Source organism: Mytilus californianus, unplaced genomic scaffold, assembly GCF_021869535.1.
Source record: "Mytilus californianus isolate M0D057914Y unplaced genomic scaffold, xbMytCali1.0.p SCAF_8, whole genome shotgun sequence".
Taxonomy (NCBI): Eukaryota; Metazoa; Mollusca; class Bivalvia; order Mytilida; family Mytilidae; genus Mytilus; species Mytilus californianus.
Window position 1 is genome coordinate 49,494,359 of NW_026262734.1, and position 19,426 is coordinate 49,513,784.

General features: G+C 32.9%; 1 protein-coding gene across 1 annotated transcript; it reads left to right on the forward strand.

Annotated features, from left to right (window-relative positions):
* Window positions 1–570: 570 nt before the first annotated feature.
* LOC127711046 (peptidyl-tRNA hydrolase 2, mitochondrial-like) lies at window positions 571–12,491 on the forward strand. The gene is made up of 5 exons (XM_052217000.1): window positions 571–787; window positions 9,441–9,530; window positions 10,628–10,749; window positions 12,013–12,125; window positions 12,397–12,491. Exons 1-5 carry the CDS (start codon window positions 650–652, stop codon window positions 12,444–12,446), a joined length of 513 nt encoding a protein of 170 aa, XP_052072960.1. The 5' UTR covers window positions 571–649; the 3' UTR covers window positions 12,447–12,491.
* The last annotated feature ends 6,935 nt before the right edge of the window (window positions 12,492–19,426 follow it).

The window sequence follows — 19,426 nt, forward strand, 5'->3', positions numbered from 1 at the left end:
AGTATTGACGTGGTTAAAATCTTTGCAGAGCCCGGGTTCATACCAAAGTCCATTCGGAATCCGGTACGGGTTTATTGCGTTCATTTACCTGTGCAACTATTTCAAAACGAGTTGTCTCCCTTTCGGGTTCGGTTTCCTACTTATTCACTTAGAAATGAAATAAATGGTTGTGTTTTATACAGTTTGAAAAAAATCTTTGTGTTTATGAAATGAAAGATGATATTCATCACACGAAGTCAGAGTGTTCACTCAAGAAATCAGATAATACAGAGAAATAAAGAAAAATAGGTTCCCGAGTTTGGGTTACCACTTTTACCAAGGCGGAAACATAGAAAACTTTTTTTTCAGTCTTTTGCCAATTAAGAAAAAAAGCGTACTCATACATAACATAAAACTTTACATTTTACACCATATCCATTAATTTTTGTAACAAAAATCTCTAAAGAATGATAACAAATCATATTTAAAGATTTCCGGTTCGGCAAATTTCCGGCAAATTCCGGTTCGGGTTCGGGTTCGGGTTACCACTTTTACCGACCACCGATCTCTATCACTTTAGTGTTTATTACTAGTCATATTTTTTAATGGAACTAGAGTAAAAAAGTAACATTGAGCAAAAGAAATGTGTTGAAAAGAAAAATAGAAAAAAATGACATCAATTTTCAGTAAAGAGCAATCAGGATATGTTGTTGTTGGAATAGGAGTCGGTCTTGTCATTGGATGGTTTCTTAGAGGACGTTTTCGTCCTAAATTAGCTGTTTTATCTTCAAAAAATGGTTCAAATGAAGTAATTTAAAGTTACTCTGTAGTCTGTAGACACTTTGAGCTGTTTAAACATCACACTACAAGTGCAGTCTGGGAATATTACACTAACGAAAATGTTAATGAATTGGTGATTCACTGTGCTTAAATGGCTGTGGGTAACTTAAGTTACCCACAGCCCAAGATGGAGCCGTCTGGCTTCAGTAAGAAACTTCTCTCCTATATAATAACAATACAATGAAAACAACACAAATTTTCAGTAATTAAAAAGTTGTATCAATCTTTTAGGGAAACACCGAAACATAAAAGATGATTAAGTACTGCAAAATAAACGATCACATTACGATTTTCGAATACTCTTAGGTCAGATGTCCGTAACTTGAAAACAACTTGTCCGTAACTTTTTCATTATACCAATAGGGATGTCCGTAACTTTAACGGGATGTTCGTAACTTTAACATGATGTCCGTAACCTGGGACATAATATATTATAGTATAATAGTCCCAGCTGTAACTTTCAAAGAATCGATATTCGTAATGTAATAATTAAACATATTATAGAAATTGCATCGAATATAATTATAATCAGAAATAAAGTAGATTTCTAGTATGGTATAATTCTTTTGTGAATACCATGATTTCTTGTATTGTACCCAGCTAATAAACTCGAAATTTTTTTTTAAATTACATGTGTTAGTTTATCTAGTGACATATATAGATACCATGTTTATCACTCAATCAGCCAACACAATGGAACTTCAAAATTTAGCATAAGGAAACGAGTTTTGGACAAAAATCATGACATGCAGCTTATAAATCTCACCACTTCCCACTGCAGATATCACAAAATTCAGATCAAATTACTCAAGGCTTTAAACCATACATTAAAAGTGAACATACGAAAATCACCTTTAAGAGAACAAGTTCAGATGTCAATCCTGAGCGGAAATACATTGACGGAGCTGTCCAGACCCCTGAAAAAGATATTTACGCTTTGATACCAAGTGTTATTGAATCCCTGAGGTCAATGAAACGTTTAGAAGATTTTAAATCTACCTTAATTGCTGTTATAACGGACACCTGTTCAATAATATAGCCTTCCATTTACTTTAAGATGTTGGCATTTTTTTTTCATAACACTAGGTATAGTGGAGACCATACTTTTTTGGCTAACAATTCGGAAATTATTTAAAGGAAACGGTTACAATTTTGCCCGCGGCTACAAAGGCCAAGGACTCAACAGTGAACAATCTAAAGCCAGAAGAATGTAAGATAAATTTCACCGTACCATCATATCTTGTTTTATGTAAACACTCTGCAAAGTATACTTTGGATGCTGCTAACCAGGTTTACTGGATTAATCTATCAACATATTATCTGAAAATCGGGAATAAATTGAAAAAAACAACGGTAAATCCGTAAAACTCAGGTCTGATTTTTTACAGCTATGTTCTCTTTTCTCTTGGTTATTTTGACGCATATCGTAATAGTATAAAACTAGGTAATAAATACGAGATTTGATAGTGTTTATTGTCCTTTAATTGTTGAAATTATCAATCTTACAATTTTGAAAACAAAAGTTACCCACATTCGAAAATAAAGTGACGGACACTCTGATTAGTTTTGACCATTGGACATCTTATGCATTTTTTAAAGTTGGCCTTGTGCTAAAATGAACTCAAAATTAACAAATTTATGGTAATGGTAAGTGATTATTTTATTCAAGAATCCTATGAATATTTACATAGTGCATGAAAAACGTCGCAAAAAGTAGATTTTGTATCAATTATATATCAACGAGTTTAGAGACCGCTATCTTGGGCTGTGGGTAACTTAAGTTACCCACAGCCGTTTAAGCACAGTGTGATTGGTCAAGTTATGACAACATTTAACAATCTTACTAAGATAATGAATTGATAACTTTTGATAATACAATTATTTAAAGGATCACTAATTTTAAGACACTGGCTACCATTATGTTGAAGTGTAACAATAACAAAAAAGTTATCGTTATGTTGGACACTAATTGCCAAAATGCTATGTTGGGTTAGGAACCGATTAATTACAAACGTAACAATAATAATTGTGCCACAGCTACGTTGGTTATTGTTATGTTAGGGAGCTACCATTTGATTTTTAGGGGGGGGGGCTAGGAATAAAAATTTTGTCCTGCATTTTTTTTTTTAGTTGTAATCTCTGTCCTGCCTATTTATTTTTCACTCTATTCGGTCCTGCCTTTTTTTTATTAGTTTATCCTGACTTTTTTTACATAAATTGTCATCCTGCCTTTTTTTTTTTTGCAAAGTTGCTCATCCTGCCTTTTTGTTTACTCAAAACTCCTGTCCTGCCTTTTTTTTTTATATTTCATCCTAGCCCCCCCATTTAAATCAAATGGTAGCTCCCTTAGATTTTTTAGAATTTTAACCGACATATTTTTTGTTTTATTATTTTTCCATTACAGCCATTCTAAGCTATATATATATAAATATTTATTCAAGATAAAAGGCATGAATTTGACACACAAATGAAATAAAATGACATATAGATATATCACTAGACATGAATTGTTACAAACACTAAAATGATTTACATGTGTACTAAAAATTATGATTTAAAAATGAAATTATGGAAATTGTCATGATATTTTGATAATAGACTAGATTATAATGAGTGAATTATATGGACTAGATTATCACTGCAGGCTTATACTTTAGAATGGCCCACAATGGTTATTGAAACTTTATTTCCAGTGGGGTCCTTTTAAGAAGAGACTTCCAGTTCACACCAAAGGTTGACACATAAAAAATAACAAAAATCATTAAAAATTATCACAGATAAATGGTCAAAGCCTCAGTAAAATTAATATAAAACAAATTCACTATTAAAGATGGATTTAAATTTATCCATCAAAAATGTTTTACCTTGTACATGTTGTACTTAAAAATTATATTTCTTTGAGCAACTTTTAACTATTTCTGTTAATGAGTTCCAGTCTTTTATTCCATTATAAAAGAAAGTGGTAGATCATGATGCACACCCTTTAATTCCTGGTATTATAAAAATTCTTATTACTAGATCTTGTATTGAAAGATGTTTCATTTCTAACAAAATTAGTATGCAAATAATTTGTGCATATATTTCTTATATATGAGTCTTAGTTCATGTAGTTGTTTGACTCTATAACTAATATTTAAAAAACCCAATTTCTCAAATTCAATATATGTCACACACTTTCTAGGATGTAATTGCAGAATAAATCATACACCCTTATTTTGTGCCACTTGAAGTTTATTCTTCATTTGTTTTGATAAACCTTCATACCAGCATGCATATGCATAATCAAAATGACATTGAATCAGAGAAGAGCACAATGTTTTCCTAGATTGAAAATAAAGACACTCTTTTGTTTTTATGTAAAAACTTAAGCCTTTCATCAGTCAGAGCTCTGACATACAAGTCAGAATAAAATGACTTCTTCAAGTCAGAAAGTGTTTTGAAATTCTGACCTGTACGTGTCAATTTTTGTTTTGCGTAGTTTTCACTCGTCCCCCCCCCCCTTTTTCCCTTTATCTGAATCTGCTACTGTTGAGTTAATTAATCATGTTAATTGATAAGTTTTTTTAGAAACAATTCAGTCAAATGGTCTTTAAAATAATATTTTTTACAACCAAAAGTTCCATGTGTTAACTTAACAGAAAAGAAAAAGTCATGAAAATACAGAAATAGAATAAAATTTTAAGATAATTTGATGAAACTTGTAAACAAAATACATTTGAATATTACATATACCAAACAAACTTTTTTATAGTCCTCATTATTGTGACTTTATTATTGGGTGTCTTTTATCTGTTTTTCCCATACATTCTTAAATGCATATGACAATGCCAGACTTAGAAGTTGCAATAATTAGTTAAAGTATAGTTTTTGACTAACTCTTTGAAGTCAGAACATAATTTGACCTGTTTAAAACAAAATACATTTAAATATTGAATATACCAAATAAACTTTTTTATATAATCCTCATTATTGTGACTTTAGGGGACCTTATTTCCTCTGTTTTTTATCTGGCTCTCCCATACATTTTTAAATCAATATGACAATACTAGACTTAAAAGTTGTAATAAGTTTAGTTTTGACTGACTCTTTGAGGTCAGAACATGATTTGACCTGTTAAAGTCAGTTTACAGAACAAAATTTCCAATCAAAGCTAGGTGTACTTCCTTTAATCCAAGAAAGTCCTTGCTTTCAGACTGCTTCTGAATCTGCCATTTTCGAGTTTATTATTTGATAACTTTTTAGAAACAATTAAGTCAAATGGTTATTTATTTTAGGGGATCTTACATATATTTCCTGTGTCTTTTATCTGACGTTCCCATACATTCATTTAATATCATATGGCAATGCCCGGCTTAAATATTTCAATAAATTTATTTTAGTTTTGGACTGACTCTTTTAAGTCAGAACATGATTTGACCTGTTTAAAACAAAATACATTTAATATTGAATATACCAAATAAACTTTTTTATAGTCCTCATTATTGTGACTTATGGGGACCTAATTTCCTCAGTCTTTTATCTGGCTTACCTATACATTTTTAAATCAATATGACAATACTAGACTTAAAAGTTGTAATACGTTTAGTAAGTCAGAACATAATGTGACTTGTTTGAGTCAGTTTGCACAACAGTATTTACCTCAATGAAATATTAAAATAATAAATGTTTTGCTCTTAATACATTTAACTTAAAGTGGATGAGAATATATCTTTTATTAACATAGTCTTATCATGAATAAGTGTCTTGTTTTTCCTTGGAAGATTTGAAGTATTGTCATGGTACTAGTAAATGTATCCAATATTGTATTTTGTAAATCTTTTGATATTCAGAAAATTGTATGATCCATTTTTTCTCACCTGGTTGTCGAGCCTTCGACTTTTGTCGAAAAAGCGAGACATAGCGATCCTACATTCCGTCGTCGGCGGCGGCGGCGTCCACAAATATTCACTCTGTGGTTAAAGTTTTTGAAATTTTAATAACTTTCTTAAACTATCCTGGATTTCTACCAAACTTGGACAGAAGCTTGTTTATGATCATAAGATAATATTCAAAAGTAAATTTTGTAAAAAAAAAATTCCAATTTTTCCGTATTTTACTTATAAATGGACTTAGTTTTTCTGCCAAGAAACATAACATTCACTCTGTGGTTAAAGTTTTTGAAATTTTAATAACTTTCTTAAACTATCCTGGATTTCTACCAAACTTGGACAGAAGCTTGTTTATGATCATAAGATAATATTCAAAAGTAAATTTTGTAAAAAAAAAAATTCCATTTTTTCCGTATTTTACTTATAAATGGACTTAGTTTTTCTGCCAAGAAACATTACATTCACTCTGTGGTTAAAGTTTTTGAAATTTTAATAACTTTCTTAAACTATCCTGGATTTCTACCAAACTTGGAAAGAAGCTTGTTTATGATCAAAAGATAGTATCAAGAAGTAAATTTTGTAAAAAAAAAATTCCATTTTTTCTGTATTTTACTTATAAATGGACTTAGTTTTTCTGCCATGAAACATTACATTCACTCTGTGGTTAAAGTTTTTGAAATTTTAATAACTTTCTTAAACTATCCTGGATTTCTACCAAACTTGGAAAGAACCTTGTTTATGATCAAAAGATAGTATCCAGAAGTAAATTTTGTAAAAAAGTAAAAAATAAATTCCATTTTTTCCGTATTTTACTTGTAAATGGACTTAGTTTTTCTTCCAGTTAACATTACATACAGTCTGCACTTTAAGTTTTTAAAACATTTATTAGATTGATAAACTATCCTGGATTTTTACCAAACTTGGACAGAAGCTACTTACAATCAAAAGATAGTATAGAGAGGAATATTTTTATTAATTTTTTTCCTCATTTTTGTTGAGCCTGCGATTAACAGCAAAAGTAGGCGAGACACTGGGTTCCGCGGAACCCTTACGAATTTTTTTTCTTTGTATTTTGAAATAATTGAAAGTGATGAGATAAATATATTATGTTTAGATTCTGGAAAGGAGAAGGTATGATGTCAGATGAGCCCCACTTTTTAAAACTCTTTAATTCGAAACTAGTAATCACCATATTTTTATGGAGATTGATAACAAAGTGGTAGTAGTGACTGCTTCAAATCAGAACAAAAATGACCTCTCGAAGTCAAAATGCATTAAAAAGGGGCATAAATCTTATTAGAATATGAAGATATTAAGTCACAATATTTTGTGCAAAAGCTGACCTGTGGAAGTCATTTTATGATAAATTAAAGTCTGACATAAACTGACCTGTACAAGTCATATTCTGTTGAGTGCAAGAAGGAAGACAACACTTACATCAAATTATATCTGACCTATGGAAGTCATTTTATTCTGACTTGTTTATTGTCAGTTAACCAATCATGGCATGACTCCAGCATTCTGGATAATTTATGCGAGATGACCCCAGGGTCTATGTGGGAAAATAAAATTGCAGTATCATCTGCATATATATAAAAACTTTACAATCTCAGTCAATGCTAGTTTGAACATCATTGACATAGATCAAAAATAGTAGTGGACCCAGTAGGCTGCCTTGATGGACACCACATGTAATATTACACACTTCTGAGTTACCCCATTTACACTTACAACCTGTTTTCTGTTTGTCAAATAGGACTCAAACCAAGGTATAGATCTAACACCAATAACTTTTAATTTGTCTTGTGATCTACTGTGTCAAACGCCTTCTGTAGGTCTTATAGGACCATGCCTGTAAAAAGACCTTTAGCGCTGCTGTTTTAATGCGATCTATTAAGTGAAAGAGACAAGAATCAGTTGAATAAGAACTTCTAAATCCTGACTGAAACTCAAATAATAAATTATTTGAAATCAAGAATTTTTCAAGTTGCTTATCACAATGCTTATAGGCAGCATTTTTCTAGAATTTTAGAAACAATACTTCAAATTTATTTGTTCAGTGTATGTTCACTGGTGTTAATATGTCTTTTGATTGAGTTAAGCCATTTCAATTGATATTTTACAGTGTGTCTTCCTATGTTGTGATGTTACACTATTGTTTCAGATAAGGGTGAAGGTTTGGTACCATTAAAACGTTTAAACCCGCTGCAATTGTTTGCACCTGTCCTAAGTCAGGAATCTGATGTTCAGTAGTTGTCGTTTGTTGATGTGGTTCATAAGTGTTTCTCATTTCTTATATAGATTAGATCGTTGGTTTTCCCGTTTGAATGGTTTTACACCAGTAATTTTTGGGGCCCTTTATAGCTTGCTGTTCGATGTGAGCCAAGGCTCCGTGTTGAAGACTGTATTTTGACCTATAATGGTTTACTTTTATAAATTTTGACTTGGATGGAGAGTTGTCTCATTGGCACTCATACCACATCTTCTTATATCTTTTAAAATGCTAATCGGCCTGTAATTTTCAAGCTGGATATTAAAAGCCAAGTTGATAATAACAGCAGTAATGGATGGAAATGAAATGATATTAAAAGACAACATAAAACAACATCACATGTTTCTTACAAAAATTTGGATGAAAATATAAATATTTCAATAATCAAAAAAGACTTTTCACCTGAAGCATGGCAGACATTGAATGCTGGTATAACTTCAAAAAGGGAAATTGCGGAGTAGAACTGTTCAGTCTGCAAAACTGATGTTCACATTGCAGCATCACTCGTTTGTGATGGCTGCCTAGAGTGGTTCCAACAAAAATATGTCAGACTTAAACATGCACCCAGAAGCACATACTGGATGTGCAGAAGCTGTCATTGTAAATAAAATAAAATCTGTATGCAATATATTGTATCATTGAATTGTTTAAGAATAAAAGTTTTCAAGTGTATTTTAATATATTACATACATATGGGACGTACATATATTACTATTTCCAGCATACATTGAAATTAATAAACGTAACAATAACACAACTTAACTGTTGACACAAATATTATTGTTATGTTGGTATTTAATCAGTTCCTAACATACCATTGCCAACCTTTGATTCAGGCAATTAGTGTCCAACTTAACTAAAAAAAAAATTTCAACGTAATCGAAGTGAGTGCCTAAGTTTAAATGGATCATATCTAAATTAGTATTCAAAATTTTTTGAAGCAATTACATCAACTGGTAGATTAGTTCAATTGTTTAATATGAGGCAGTTGTTACCTGTGAAAGAAGGTGGAGTCCATATAACTAACTTTTAAATTGAAAGTAAAGTTGCAGTGGTCAGTTCAACAGTTGAGGTTCATAGTTATGGAATATCAGTGTCACTCATGACCATAGATATGTTCCAGTTGTTGAAGTCATTCTCATATTCTCTTTTCCAAGCTTAAGTCTGAATGAGACTTGACACAGAGTTGTTTACTTTCCATGAGCAATACAGCAGGTGACATATACATGATGTGGAGCAAGATGTGCTTATTCTTCTGCAGCACCTAGCTGATATCACTCCCAGTTTTTTTGTTCATGTTGCTTATTCTTGAGTTTTTATTGTAGTGTTTTGTAGTAATATAGTTTAGTTTAGTCAAGTGGAGATAATTTCTGAAGTTTAAAATTTTGACTCTAGAAGTTGTGACTTTCTGATTTTTCAAAATTTTGTTTTTACACACTCAAAATATTCTGAATTATGTTTATGTACATTGTTTTTTTCAGGCAGTATTTTCTTCAGATAGTGGAGAGTACAAATTGGTGTTTGTTGTAAGGAATGATTTGAAAATGGGGAAAGGAAAAGCAGCTGCTCAGGTGAATTAAAGTTTCTTGATTTATAGATGATTGGTATATATATGGAGAAAAATCTGTTGTCAATAAACATGATAAACTGAAATGAAGCTAAAACATATAAACATATAAAAATAAGGTGTATAAATGTTCACAATATACTAATTATACAAAAGTAGCCAAAACAATCATTACTCATCTGAAAGTTAACACATGCATATTAGAAAATTGATTTTATGACTGGACATGTTAAGTCTATTCCAAATCTCTTATCTCTCCTACTTTTTATTTGAAGAATAGTCTTTATCCAAAGAACTAGTAATTTTATTGATGTACTTGACTTTCATTCACATCATTTGTACTCTGGTGGATAGTTGTCATAAGTAATTATACCACATCTCTTTATTTTTATTTATGTTCATTGTTCTGTTAATTACCTGCAAAAATGCATGTATTTACTTTAGGAGCTTACTTTACACACATACAATTGATGTTAGAGGATACAGGGAGAACAATACATTCTGTATGATTTAAGAGGGGCCTGATGGGGGGGGTCTCATCACGATTCACGAGTTGATATTTTTGTCAATCACGATTCACAGAAAATAAATTTCCATGATCACATGAAAATATAAAAAAAAAAAAATCTGTAGAAAAACGGATCACGATAGCGAAAATGCGCCAATCACGAAGAACGAAAATAACCCATCAGGCCCCTCATTTAAGTCAACACAATTTTCACATGCAATAGAAACAATAATAATATTTATACCTGCATTTAATTACCTCTATATGACACTAATGTTGTAGTGGTTCTTTTTTTTTTTTACCTTATATAGCGGTGACAAAAAAGCAAAAACATATCCCTAAAAAATTATATGAAGAGACAATCAGCAGTTCATAAAAACATTACATAGAAAACTATTTTAGATCAGATGAAAGGACAAGGTAGGAGGGGACCACTTTTTTAGTTCTTAGAATTTAAAATGATTTCTTCATATTTTGACCTGTTCTGTAATTTTAGTATTCACTATAAAACACTGTACTGCAGTGCTGTTATAAATGCTGCAATAATGTCATAAGGCTGTCAGAAAGACTCTGTATTTTTGTCTGTATTGTAGTGCTGTCATGCTGCAGTCATGTCATATGAAGCTGTCAGTAAAACAGACCCAGAAATGTTCAGGAAATGGAGAATGTATGGTCAGCCAAAAGTTGTTGTCAAAACAGAAACAGAGAAATCTTTGTATGTGCTTAAGAATTGTACATGGGAATACAGTACTGTAAATTTAGAAATTATTGCGAGGTTTTTATTAATGCGAATAATGCGACAGGGTAGGTATTGCAAAAATAAGAACTCGCATTCTGATAACTGAAACATAGACCTTTATAAAGATTTTTTCGAAATCACAAAAATCGCAATAATTAAACTCGCATTTTTGTCCATTCTTGAATAATCGCAATAATAAGTGAACGCAATAATTTCTGAATTTACAGTATGTGCTTTAGACAATCAGAGCTCAGACATAAGTCTTTTTTTTTGTTTCTGACTAATAGAAGTCGCATCATGTATTTTGATAAAAATGTGTTTACAATTTTGGACTTGTCTAAGTCAGAAAATGACAGACTTGTCTAAGTCAGAAAATGACAGACTTGTTTAAGTCAGAAAATGACAGACTTGTTTAAGTCAATTTATGCTTCATAAAACAGGATGAAAACACATTATTTGACTTTGGGGTTAAAGTATGTACATCACCTATAACAATAAAATCTTTTCTGAGAATTTACAAGGACCTGAGCTATCTACAAGTAATGATCTGATAGAACAGTTTTTCATTAGATCTATGTTGTTTCTAGCTGTACATCCCATATGTGTTTAGAATGTAACATGTGGTAGAGAACAAAGTTGAAATTACATGATGTTACTCATCACAAACTCATTTCTCATTGAGTGTTTAAAATTGTACTTGCTGTATATTTTAAATACAATGGTGAATAAAAATACAGCTTGTTTTCTGTTCATAGAGTTAAAACCGCAAAACTGTAATCTTCAGTGGCTTTTCCGAGAAAAGCTTTTATGTTGAGTGTGAAATTCTGTTTACCGGGTTTATTGGTTTTGCGTAAATTCTTAGACTAGTACATAATATGTTTGTCCAAGGTAAATTGTATTGTTAAACATGTTAAATATAAGGTATTTTCTTTTCTTTTTTGAATTGTTTTATATTTTGTCATATCAGGGCCTTTTATAGCGGACTTTATGGTATGGTATTGCTTTTGCACATTTTTGAAGGAGGTTCAGTGACATATAATTGGGTACTTCCACATCATTCCAACTGTGGTGAAAAGTTGTCACATTAGCAATCATACCACATCTCCTTATTTTTATGTTCATGAACACGTCTTATTTTTATAAAATATTTGTCATAAAAATAAAATCCTACATGAAAAACATCTTGATATAAAGAACTTTAACATGAATGTTTTTTTTGAGAATTTGTTTGTCTTTTAGATTACAAATAGCAAGAGATGCTAGATCTTTAGGACTTAATGCTAGCTTAGTAAAAGATGCTGGTCGTACTCAGATAGCACCAGGATCTATAACAGTCACGGGTATAGGACCAGGTAAGTGTTTATCAGTGGTAGAAACAAATAAGTATTAATAAATGCTGAAGATGGACTTAAAGAAGGACAAGCAATGAACCAAAAAACTATCAAAGAAACAAAAACTGCTTCCACAAGCTTCAACATGCATGATTTTTAGATAAAAAAGGTATTCCGGTAATAGTTTTAAAAAAAGACTTCAAGCAAAAAAAGAATAATTCATTTGTAGGTTTTCTAAGAAACCTCTAGTAGCATTGCCTGTATGACTAATTTGTGCACTTTTATTTTGTAGGACCAGAAGAATTAGTGAATCAAGTGACAGGACATTTAAAACTGTTTTGAAATTTTTTATTAATTTTTTTGTTATATTAAAAGTTTTTATTTTGATTTTGGTATTATTTCCCTCACCTGTTCAGACAATGGTATTGCTATTTTGGTGTTGATATTGGACTATTTGAATTGTCCAAATATTCAGATTTTGGAATAGGTAAATTTTTATATGACCGCAAAATTTTAGTGGTCGTATATTGGTATCACGTCATCGTCGACGTCGTCGTCCGAAGACACATTGGTTTCCAGACAATAACTTTTGTTTAAGTGTATGGATTTCTATGAAATTTTACCATAAGGTTTTATGACCACAAAAGGAAGGTTGGGATTGATTTTTGGGGTTATGGTTCTAACAGTTCAGGAATAAGTTGGCCAAAATGGGGCCCAAATAAGCATTTTTCTAGTTTCCAGACAATAACTTGTGAAATGGTGGATGGATCTCTTTGAAATTATACCACAAGATACCATATCACAAAAGGAATGGTAAGAATTTGCTTTAGGGGTTATGGCTCAAACTGTTTAGGAATTAGGGGCAAAAAAGGGGGGAAAACAAGAGTTTCCAGGTTAATGGACAATTACTTAAGTACAAAACATAATTTTAAAGCAGTGTAAGGGAGGTAATTCAAACACATATTGTCAAATTACCTCCCTGACACTGCTTGTAAATTATTTATAAAGAAATGTATTGTCTTTAGGTGATTAGCTGTCAATTTATTTTTAGAAGTTACTATTTTAAAAATGTTTAATAAAGGTAATTTAATTATAGCCATGATTATGTATGTGAAGGAATTTTATTTTTAGATATTACTATATAATGTTGCTGATGGAGGCTTTTTAATTTTAGGCATGATTATGATGTCATTTTCTATTTTAAAAAATATTTAATTTTAGCCATGAGTATGTATGTGAAGGAATTTTATTTTTATATATTACTATTTAATGTTGCTGATGAAAGTGCTTTAATTTTGGGCATGATTATGATGTTGTTTTCTATTTGAAGACTTTTATGATGTATTTAAATGGGTTTTTATGGTTGCAAAGTCCTAGCTGTCAATTTATTTTTAGAAGTTACTTTTAAATGCTGATGAAAGAATTTTATTTTTAGATATTACTATTAAAAGTTGCTGATGAAGGTTTTTTAATTTAACCATGACTGTGATGTCATTTTCTATTTTAATACTTTTATGATGTATTTAAATGGGCTTTTATGGTTAAAAAAAAAGCATTTTTCTAATTTCCAGACAGTAACTTGTGATTAAGTGTATGGATCTCTCTAAAATTGTACTACAAAATTGCATACTACAAAGGAAAGACTGCAATTGAGTTTGATGGTTAATACTAAAAGGGGGATTCAAAAAGTTTGGGGGAAAGGGGGGGTGTTCCATTTTTTTTTAAAAGGGTTCATATTTTTTTTTCAAAATTTCAAATTTTTCAAAAGTTTCAAGAAGAAATCTCCAATTGCACAGTATTGTGCATTAGATTTGTAAGATCTTTGACCACATTTATTTTGTGTCAAAAACCTATATTATGTCTGAAATTTGATCACAATCCAAATTGAGATAGTAATATCAAACTTGAATATTGTGTCCAAGTTTGCCCCAACTGTTCAGAGTTTGACCACTGCGGTTGTATGAGGCTGCGCTCAGCGAAGCATTTTATTGTTAGATGTATTTCTATTTGTATCCATCTGATGAGTTAAGTCTTTTTCAATTGAGTTTGTTCTTATGTTGAACTGTTACACCACTGTCCCAGGTTAGGGGGAGGGTTGAGTGCTCACAAACATATTTAACCCCGTCACATTCTTTATGTGCCTGTCCCAAGTCAGGAGGCCGTAGTTCAGTGGTTGTCTTTGGTTCATGTCTGTCATATTTGTTTTTTTCGTAAATTGGTTTGTTATAAATTAGGCCGTTAGTTTTCTCAATTGAATTGTTTCATATTTCTCATGTCGGGTGCTTTTATAGTCGACCATACGGTATGGGTTTTTCTCATGGTTGAAGGCTGTACGGTTGCCAATAATTGCTTACATCAACTTCATTTGAACTTTGGTGGATAGTTGTCTTATGGGCAATCATACCACATCTCCTTATTTGTATATAGTATACAATTTAGGATATTTAGTAACACTGCCAATGAGACAACCTTCAATCAGAGTCCACATGATTTAGATGTTATCAACTATAAGACACTGTATCATGCTGTATGGCCTTCAAGAATGAGCAAAACCCATAGTGTATAATCAACTGTTAAAGGCCTCAACATGACAAATGTTAAACAATTAAAACAAGAAAACTGTCAGCCTGATTTATGCTAAAACAGTAAACACAAAGCAAATATAACAGACAGCAACCAACGACAATCACTGAAGTACAGACTCTTGACTTAAGACAGACACATAAAGAAATCACAAAAATTAGTATTATAACCTTATTTTAAAGAGAAAGTTGGGCACCCCTTTTACATTCAGGTGTGTTTGTTTTTACAGCCTAGTACGAAAAATGTGCCCAAAAAAATGATATGTGTCATCTTGCTTCAGACTCTAATATTTCAATATTTTATTGTTAAAATTATGAAAAATATATATTACTAAAAAATCAAAATTACCAATTCAGGGGCAGCAACCCAACAACGTGTTGCCTGATTAGTCTGAAAATTTCAGGGCAGATAGATTTGACCTAATGAACAATTTTATCCTTGTCAGATTTGCTCTAAATGCTTTGGTTTCAGAGATATGAGCCAAAAACTGCATTTTACCCTATGTACTATTTTTTAGCCATGTCGGCCATCTTGGTTCGCGGGCGGGGTCATCGGACACATTTTTTAAACTAGATACCCTAATGATGATTGTGGACAAGTTTGGTTAAATTTGTCTTAGTAGTTTCAGAGAAGATCTTTGTAAAAGATTACAAAAATTTACGAAAAATGGTTAAAAATTGACTATAAAGGGCAATTACTCCTTCAGGGGTCAACTGACCATTTTGGTCAAGTTGACTTATTTGTAGATCTTACTTTGCTGATCATTATTCCTGTTTACAGTTTATCTCTATGTCACACATTATTTTGGTACTTAATTTTCTATTTCAAACTGTCTTATTATATCGATTTCTATTGTGTACATTTCGTATGCAGCATGCATATTTTATTTATTCAATTGTAACGATCTCGAAATTCGCTATGACTTTAAATGTCCGAAATATTTGTTAACATCTGAAACATGTAAGATTATAAATTTAAATTTGTCAATAACCTTTTAAACTCTAAGCTTATGCAAACATCTTACAAGTTCGTTATGCAACTTTTATTCGGTCATATCAAATACACACATAATTCAATTGATTGATGGATTGATCACCTATCGTAATTCTCTTTGATGAATTAAATCACTTAATTATATAATTTCTGTTTACAACATGACCCCAACAAACTGTGTTGTTATAGCAACTTTATTTGGTATTTAAAGAAAGATAAATTTATATTCAAGGACTCCGTTTGGATATGCCAACGAGAGCACATGAACTGCGTTCGGATTTTCCATCGCAATCATATATATTGTTTTTCGTTTAAAATAACTAATTTGTAACACTGATATCTTATATTTGGACTTTATTAAATGAATTTGGACTTTACCAATTTGTTTATGTTTATTGTGATGAACTGCCGACTTGTGTGTGAATAAAGAGCTAGTACCCCGCATTGTGAATCGTTCCCATAGACGGGATCCTACTCAAAGCCATTCCGGCAATATTTATTATAGAAAGTGATAAATACTTTTTCATATCTATCTATAATAATATTCAAGATAATAACCAAAAACGGCAAAATTTCCTTAAAATTACCAATTCAGGGACAGCAACCCAACAACGGGTTGTCAGATTCATCTGAAAATTTCAGGGCAAATAGATCTTGACCTGATAAACAATTTTACCTCGTGTCAGATTTGCTCTAAATGCTTTGGTTTCAGAGATATAAGCCAAAATCTACATTTTACCCCTATGTTCTATTTTTAGCCATGGCGGCCATCTTGGTTGGTTGGCCGGGTCATTGGACACAGTTTTTAAACTAGATACCCCAATAATGATTGTGGCCAAGTTTGGTCAAATTTGGCCCAGTAGTTTCAGAGGAGAAGATTTTTGTAAAAGTTTACGGACGCAGGACGACGGATGACGGACGCCAAGTGATGAGAAAAGCTCACTTGGCCCTTTGGGCCAGGTGAGCTAAAAAAAGGATACACCATGCTGGATGTTAATAGTCTTTTTTTTTCTTTCTTTCTTATGACTGCTTCAGCGCGGGACTTGGTAGGGCGTAGCCGATGGCGCTGCTCAATAATGATCAATAATGCGATTTAGAGTTGGCTCTCACTGTTTTGTAGTGAACGATTGGCGATCGACGTGATGATGATGACGTAGACGACTATCAGTTGACAGAAATAGACGATTTTCGACAAGAATTCTGTTGCCCATCACCTCCCATTGCTGCGCTTTGCGTGCTTCTTTCGCGTTCCATTGTCCTCTTCCTTCTTTGTCACGTCTTCCTCTGATGAATGTTTTCACTTTGCGGTCGAGATGAACAGTGCTGAATACCTTCAATTCAAGATGTCACTGAGAGATCGTCAAGCATAACGTTCTCTTACGAATTGAACGCAGTAAACTTCTCATGTATCTTCCGGCTGAATCCTGTCTGACATGAAGAGATATTGGGGACCTTAGTTTTCCAGGACGAATTCGAATCGACGACCGAATGTACTCGGACGGTTTCCTGTCTAATCGAAAAATTCAGGTGGTTCTTTTCTCTGGAAATGAAATACAGTCCAGTGCATACTTGATTTCGAACATGGATCGGTGTTGACGACGTTTGCCTTATGTCTTCTTCCGATATAGGCAGGCAATTCGTCGGAACATCTCACTCTGACGGGATAGTCTTTCCAATAGAGGTCGGTCATTTTAAAACGTATCCACTCATATTAGATACGTTGACGTAAATGTATCTGGAGATACAACAAAACACAATATTTGATCCCAACTTTAAGTCTATGTTGCGTACAAAAACTCTATTCGAGCTTCATTTCATGGAAACATGTAGCTATAACAATTATACAGTTTTACTAGATTGGCAATTGATGGTATTTTGCGAAAACGGGGGCTCTATCATTAGCTAACGTAGGCTTGTGAAAAAACAACAGATATGGGGCAATGGCACGAAGAAAGTAAAAATTACCAAAATGCAACACAGAAGAAAAGAAATACTATGCATGCCTTCAATAGCAAAGTTCTACAAATCGTTCTATTTTACTTTCTCACACTTTTATTCATTAACTTGCAGAACTTTTCGTTTTGACATAATGGACTTTCATTATTTCATGTCTATTTTATCGTTTTATCGTTTCCGGTAAGGAGTTGAGTTTGCTTCATTTCTTAATCTTGCATTACTTTATATTTAGAAACTTACCATTTGTAATGACTTAAACTTCTTCTATATTCTGTGTGACTAAAAATATAAAGGTGCACTCGATTCGGTTATTTTCCAAACGCGAGATAATTAAACTTGGACATTTATATGTGTTACACACAGTCACACATCGTGCCACGTACCTCGTAAGCGCAGTTCCTACACATATTCAACGATATTTCATTCAAGGATAGTACGACAAATTATTTAAGTATGTCCCAAGATACGTATACGTCAACGCACATGATACGATTGGATACGTTTTAAATTGACCGACCTCTTGTTGTAGGTTGTTCATTGAAGCAGGACGTTACATGACTGGTCAACGTGCATGATCTGCGGAAATTTGCCGTATATGAGTACCGTCACGCTTTTGGGTAAGGCTGTGCCGAATCTAAGTTCCAATCGGTAATCACCCCTTCGTTTAGCGATGAAATCGACCTTATCGTCCACGTTTAGGACGAAGAATGCGCATCCAACCCCGTAGACCGAATACGTTACGTCGACGTCGCTTCTGAAAAACGTCCGTGTTCTGTAGGCTTCTACGTAGTTTTCGCCGATACAGTTTCATTGGATTTGTTTAGTCGGATACGATTGCCGGTCGACGTACATAGACGCAAAATTACAATCGAATACTGTTAACTCAGAAATTATTGCGTGCATTATTATTGCGATTTTTTTAAGAATGGCCAAAAATGCGAGTTTAATTATTGCGATTTCAAAACAATCTGCATTCAGATCTATGTTTCATTTATCAGAATGTGAGTTCTTATTATTGCGATACTCATCCAATCGCATATTTCGCATTAGTAAGAACCTCGCAATAATTTCTGAATTTACAGTAGCTGGAAATTGAACGGCGGTCTCTTATACTCTGTTGAAGACGGCAGTGGTAACAAATCCCACCACCAATCGTGATAAGATGTCGCCCTGAAACAGATTGTTCTGGTTGTAGCTGTACTCTCCTTGTGAGATGGAAGCGATCTTGTAGAGACTGTCGACGAATGGGTACATCGCTGTTGCGTCTCCCAATTACTTGGCATGGGCCACCAACACTCCTGCATTCGGTTTCTGTACGCACAACTTGAACGAGACATCGATGGTAAGTATTTTGTAAGCCGCTCTGTCTTCGCTGGACATTAGAAGGAAGGCAATGTTACTGGGCCAAAATTTTAAGGGTAAGCGTGACTGCGCTCAACACAAGATGATTTTGCTGAAAAATATCCGGGTAGATGGGAACTTCCAGTTCCAAGATGTGTCCTTTATACGTCCGTGTACAACTAACGAATGAACAGTCCCGTGACATTTTTGACGTCGTGTCCTTCACGAACAACTGAGAGTCCGACTGCACCCGTTCGTTTTTTCCAGTGTAGAGCAGGGTATTGTTGTAAGCTTTATATGGATAATTGGTTCCAGTCCAAGTAACGGCTGTTTGTTGGAGAGAAAATTCTACTTGCGAAAAGACGGAGTGTAGTGGAAGGTTGACCAAACCCACATTTTCACTTTTATGCGATCGGGGATCCGTTGGCGTCGAGGATCCGAGGCTTGAC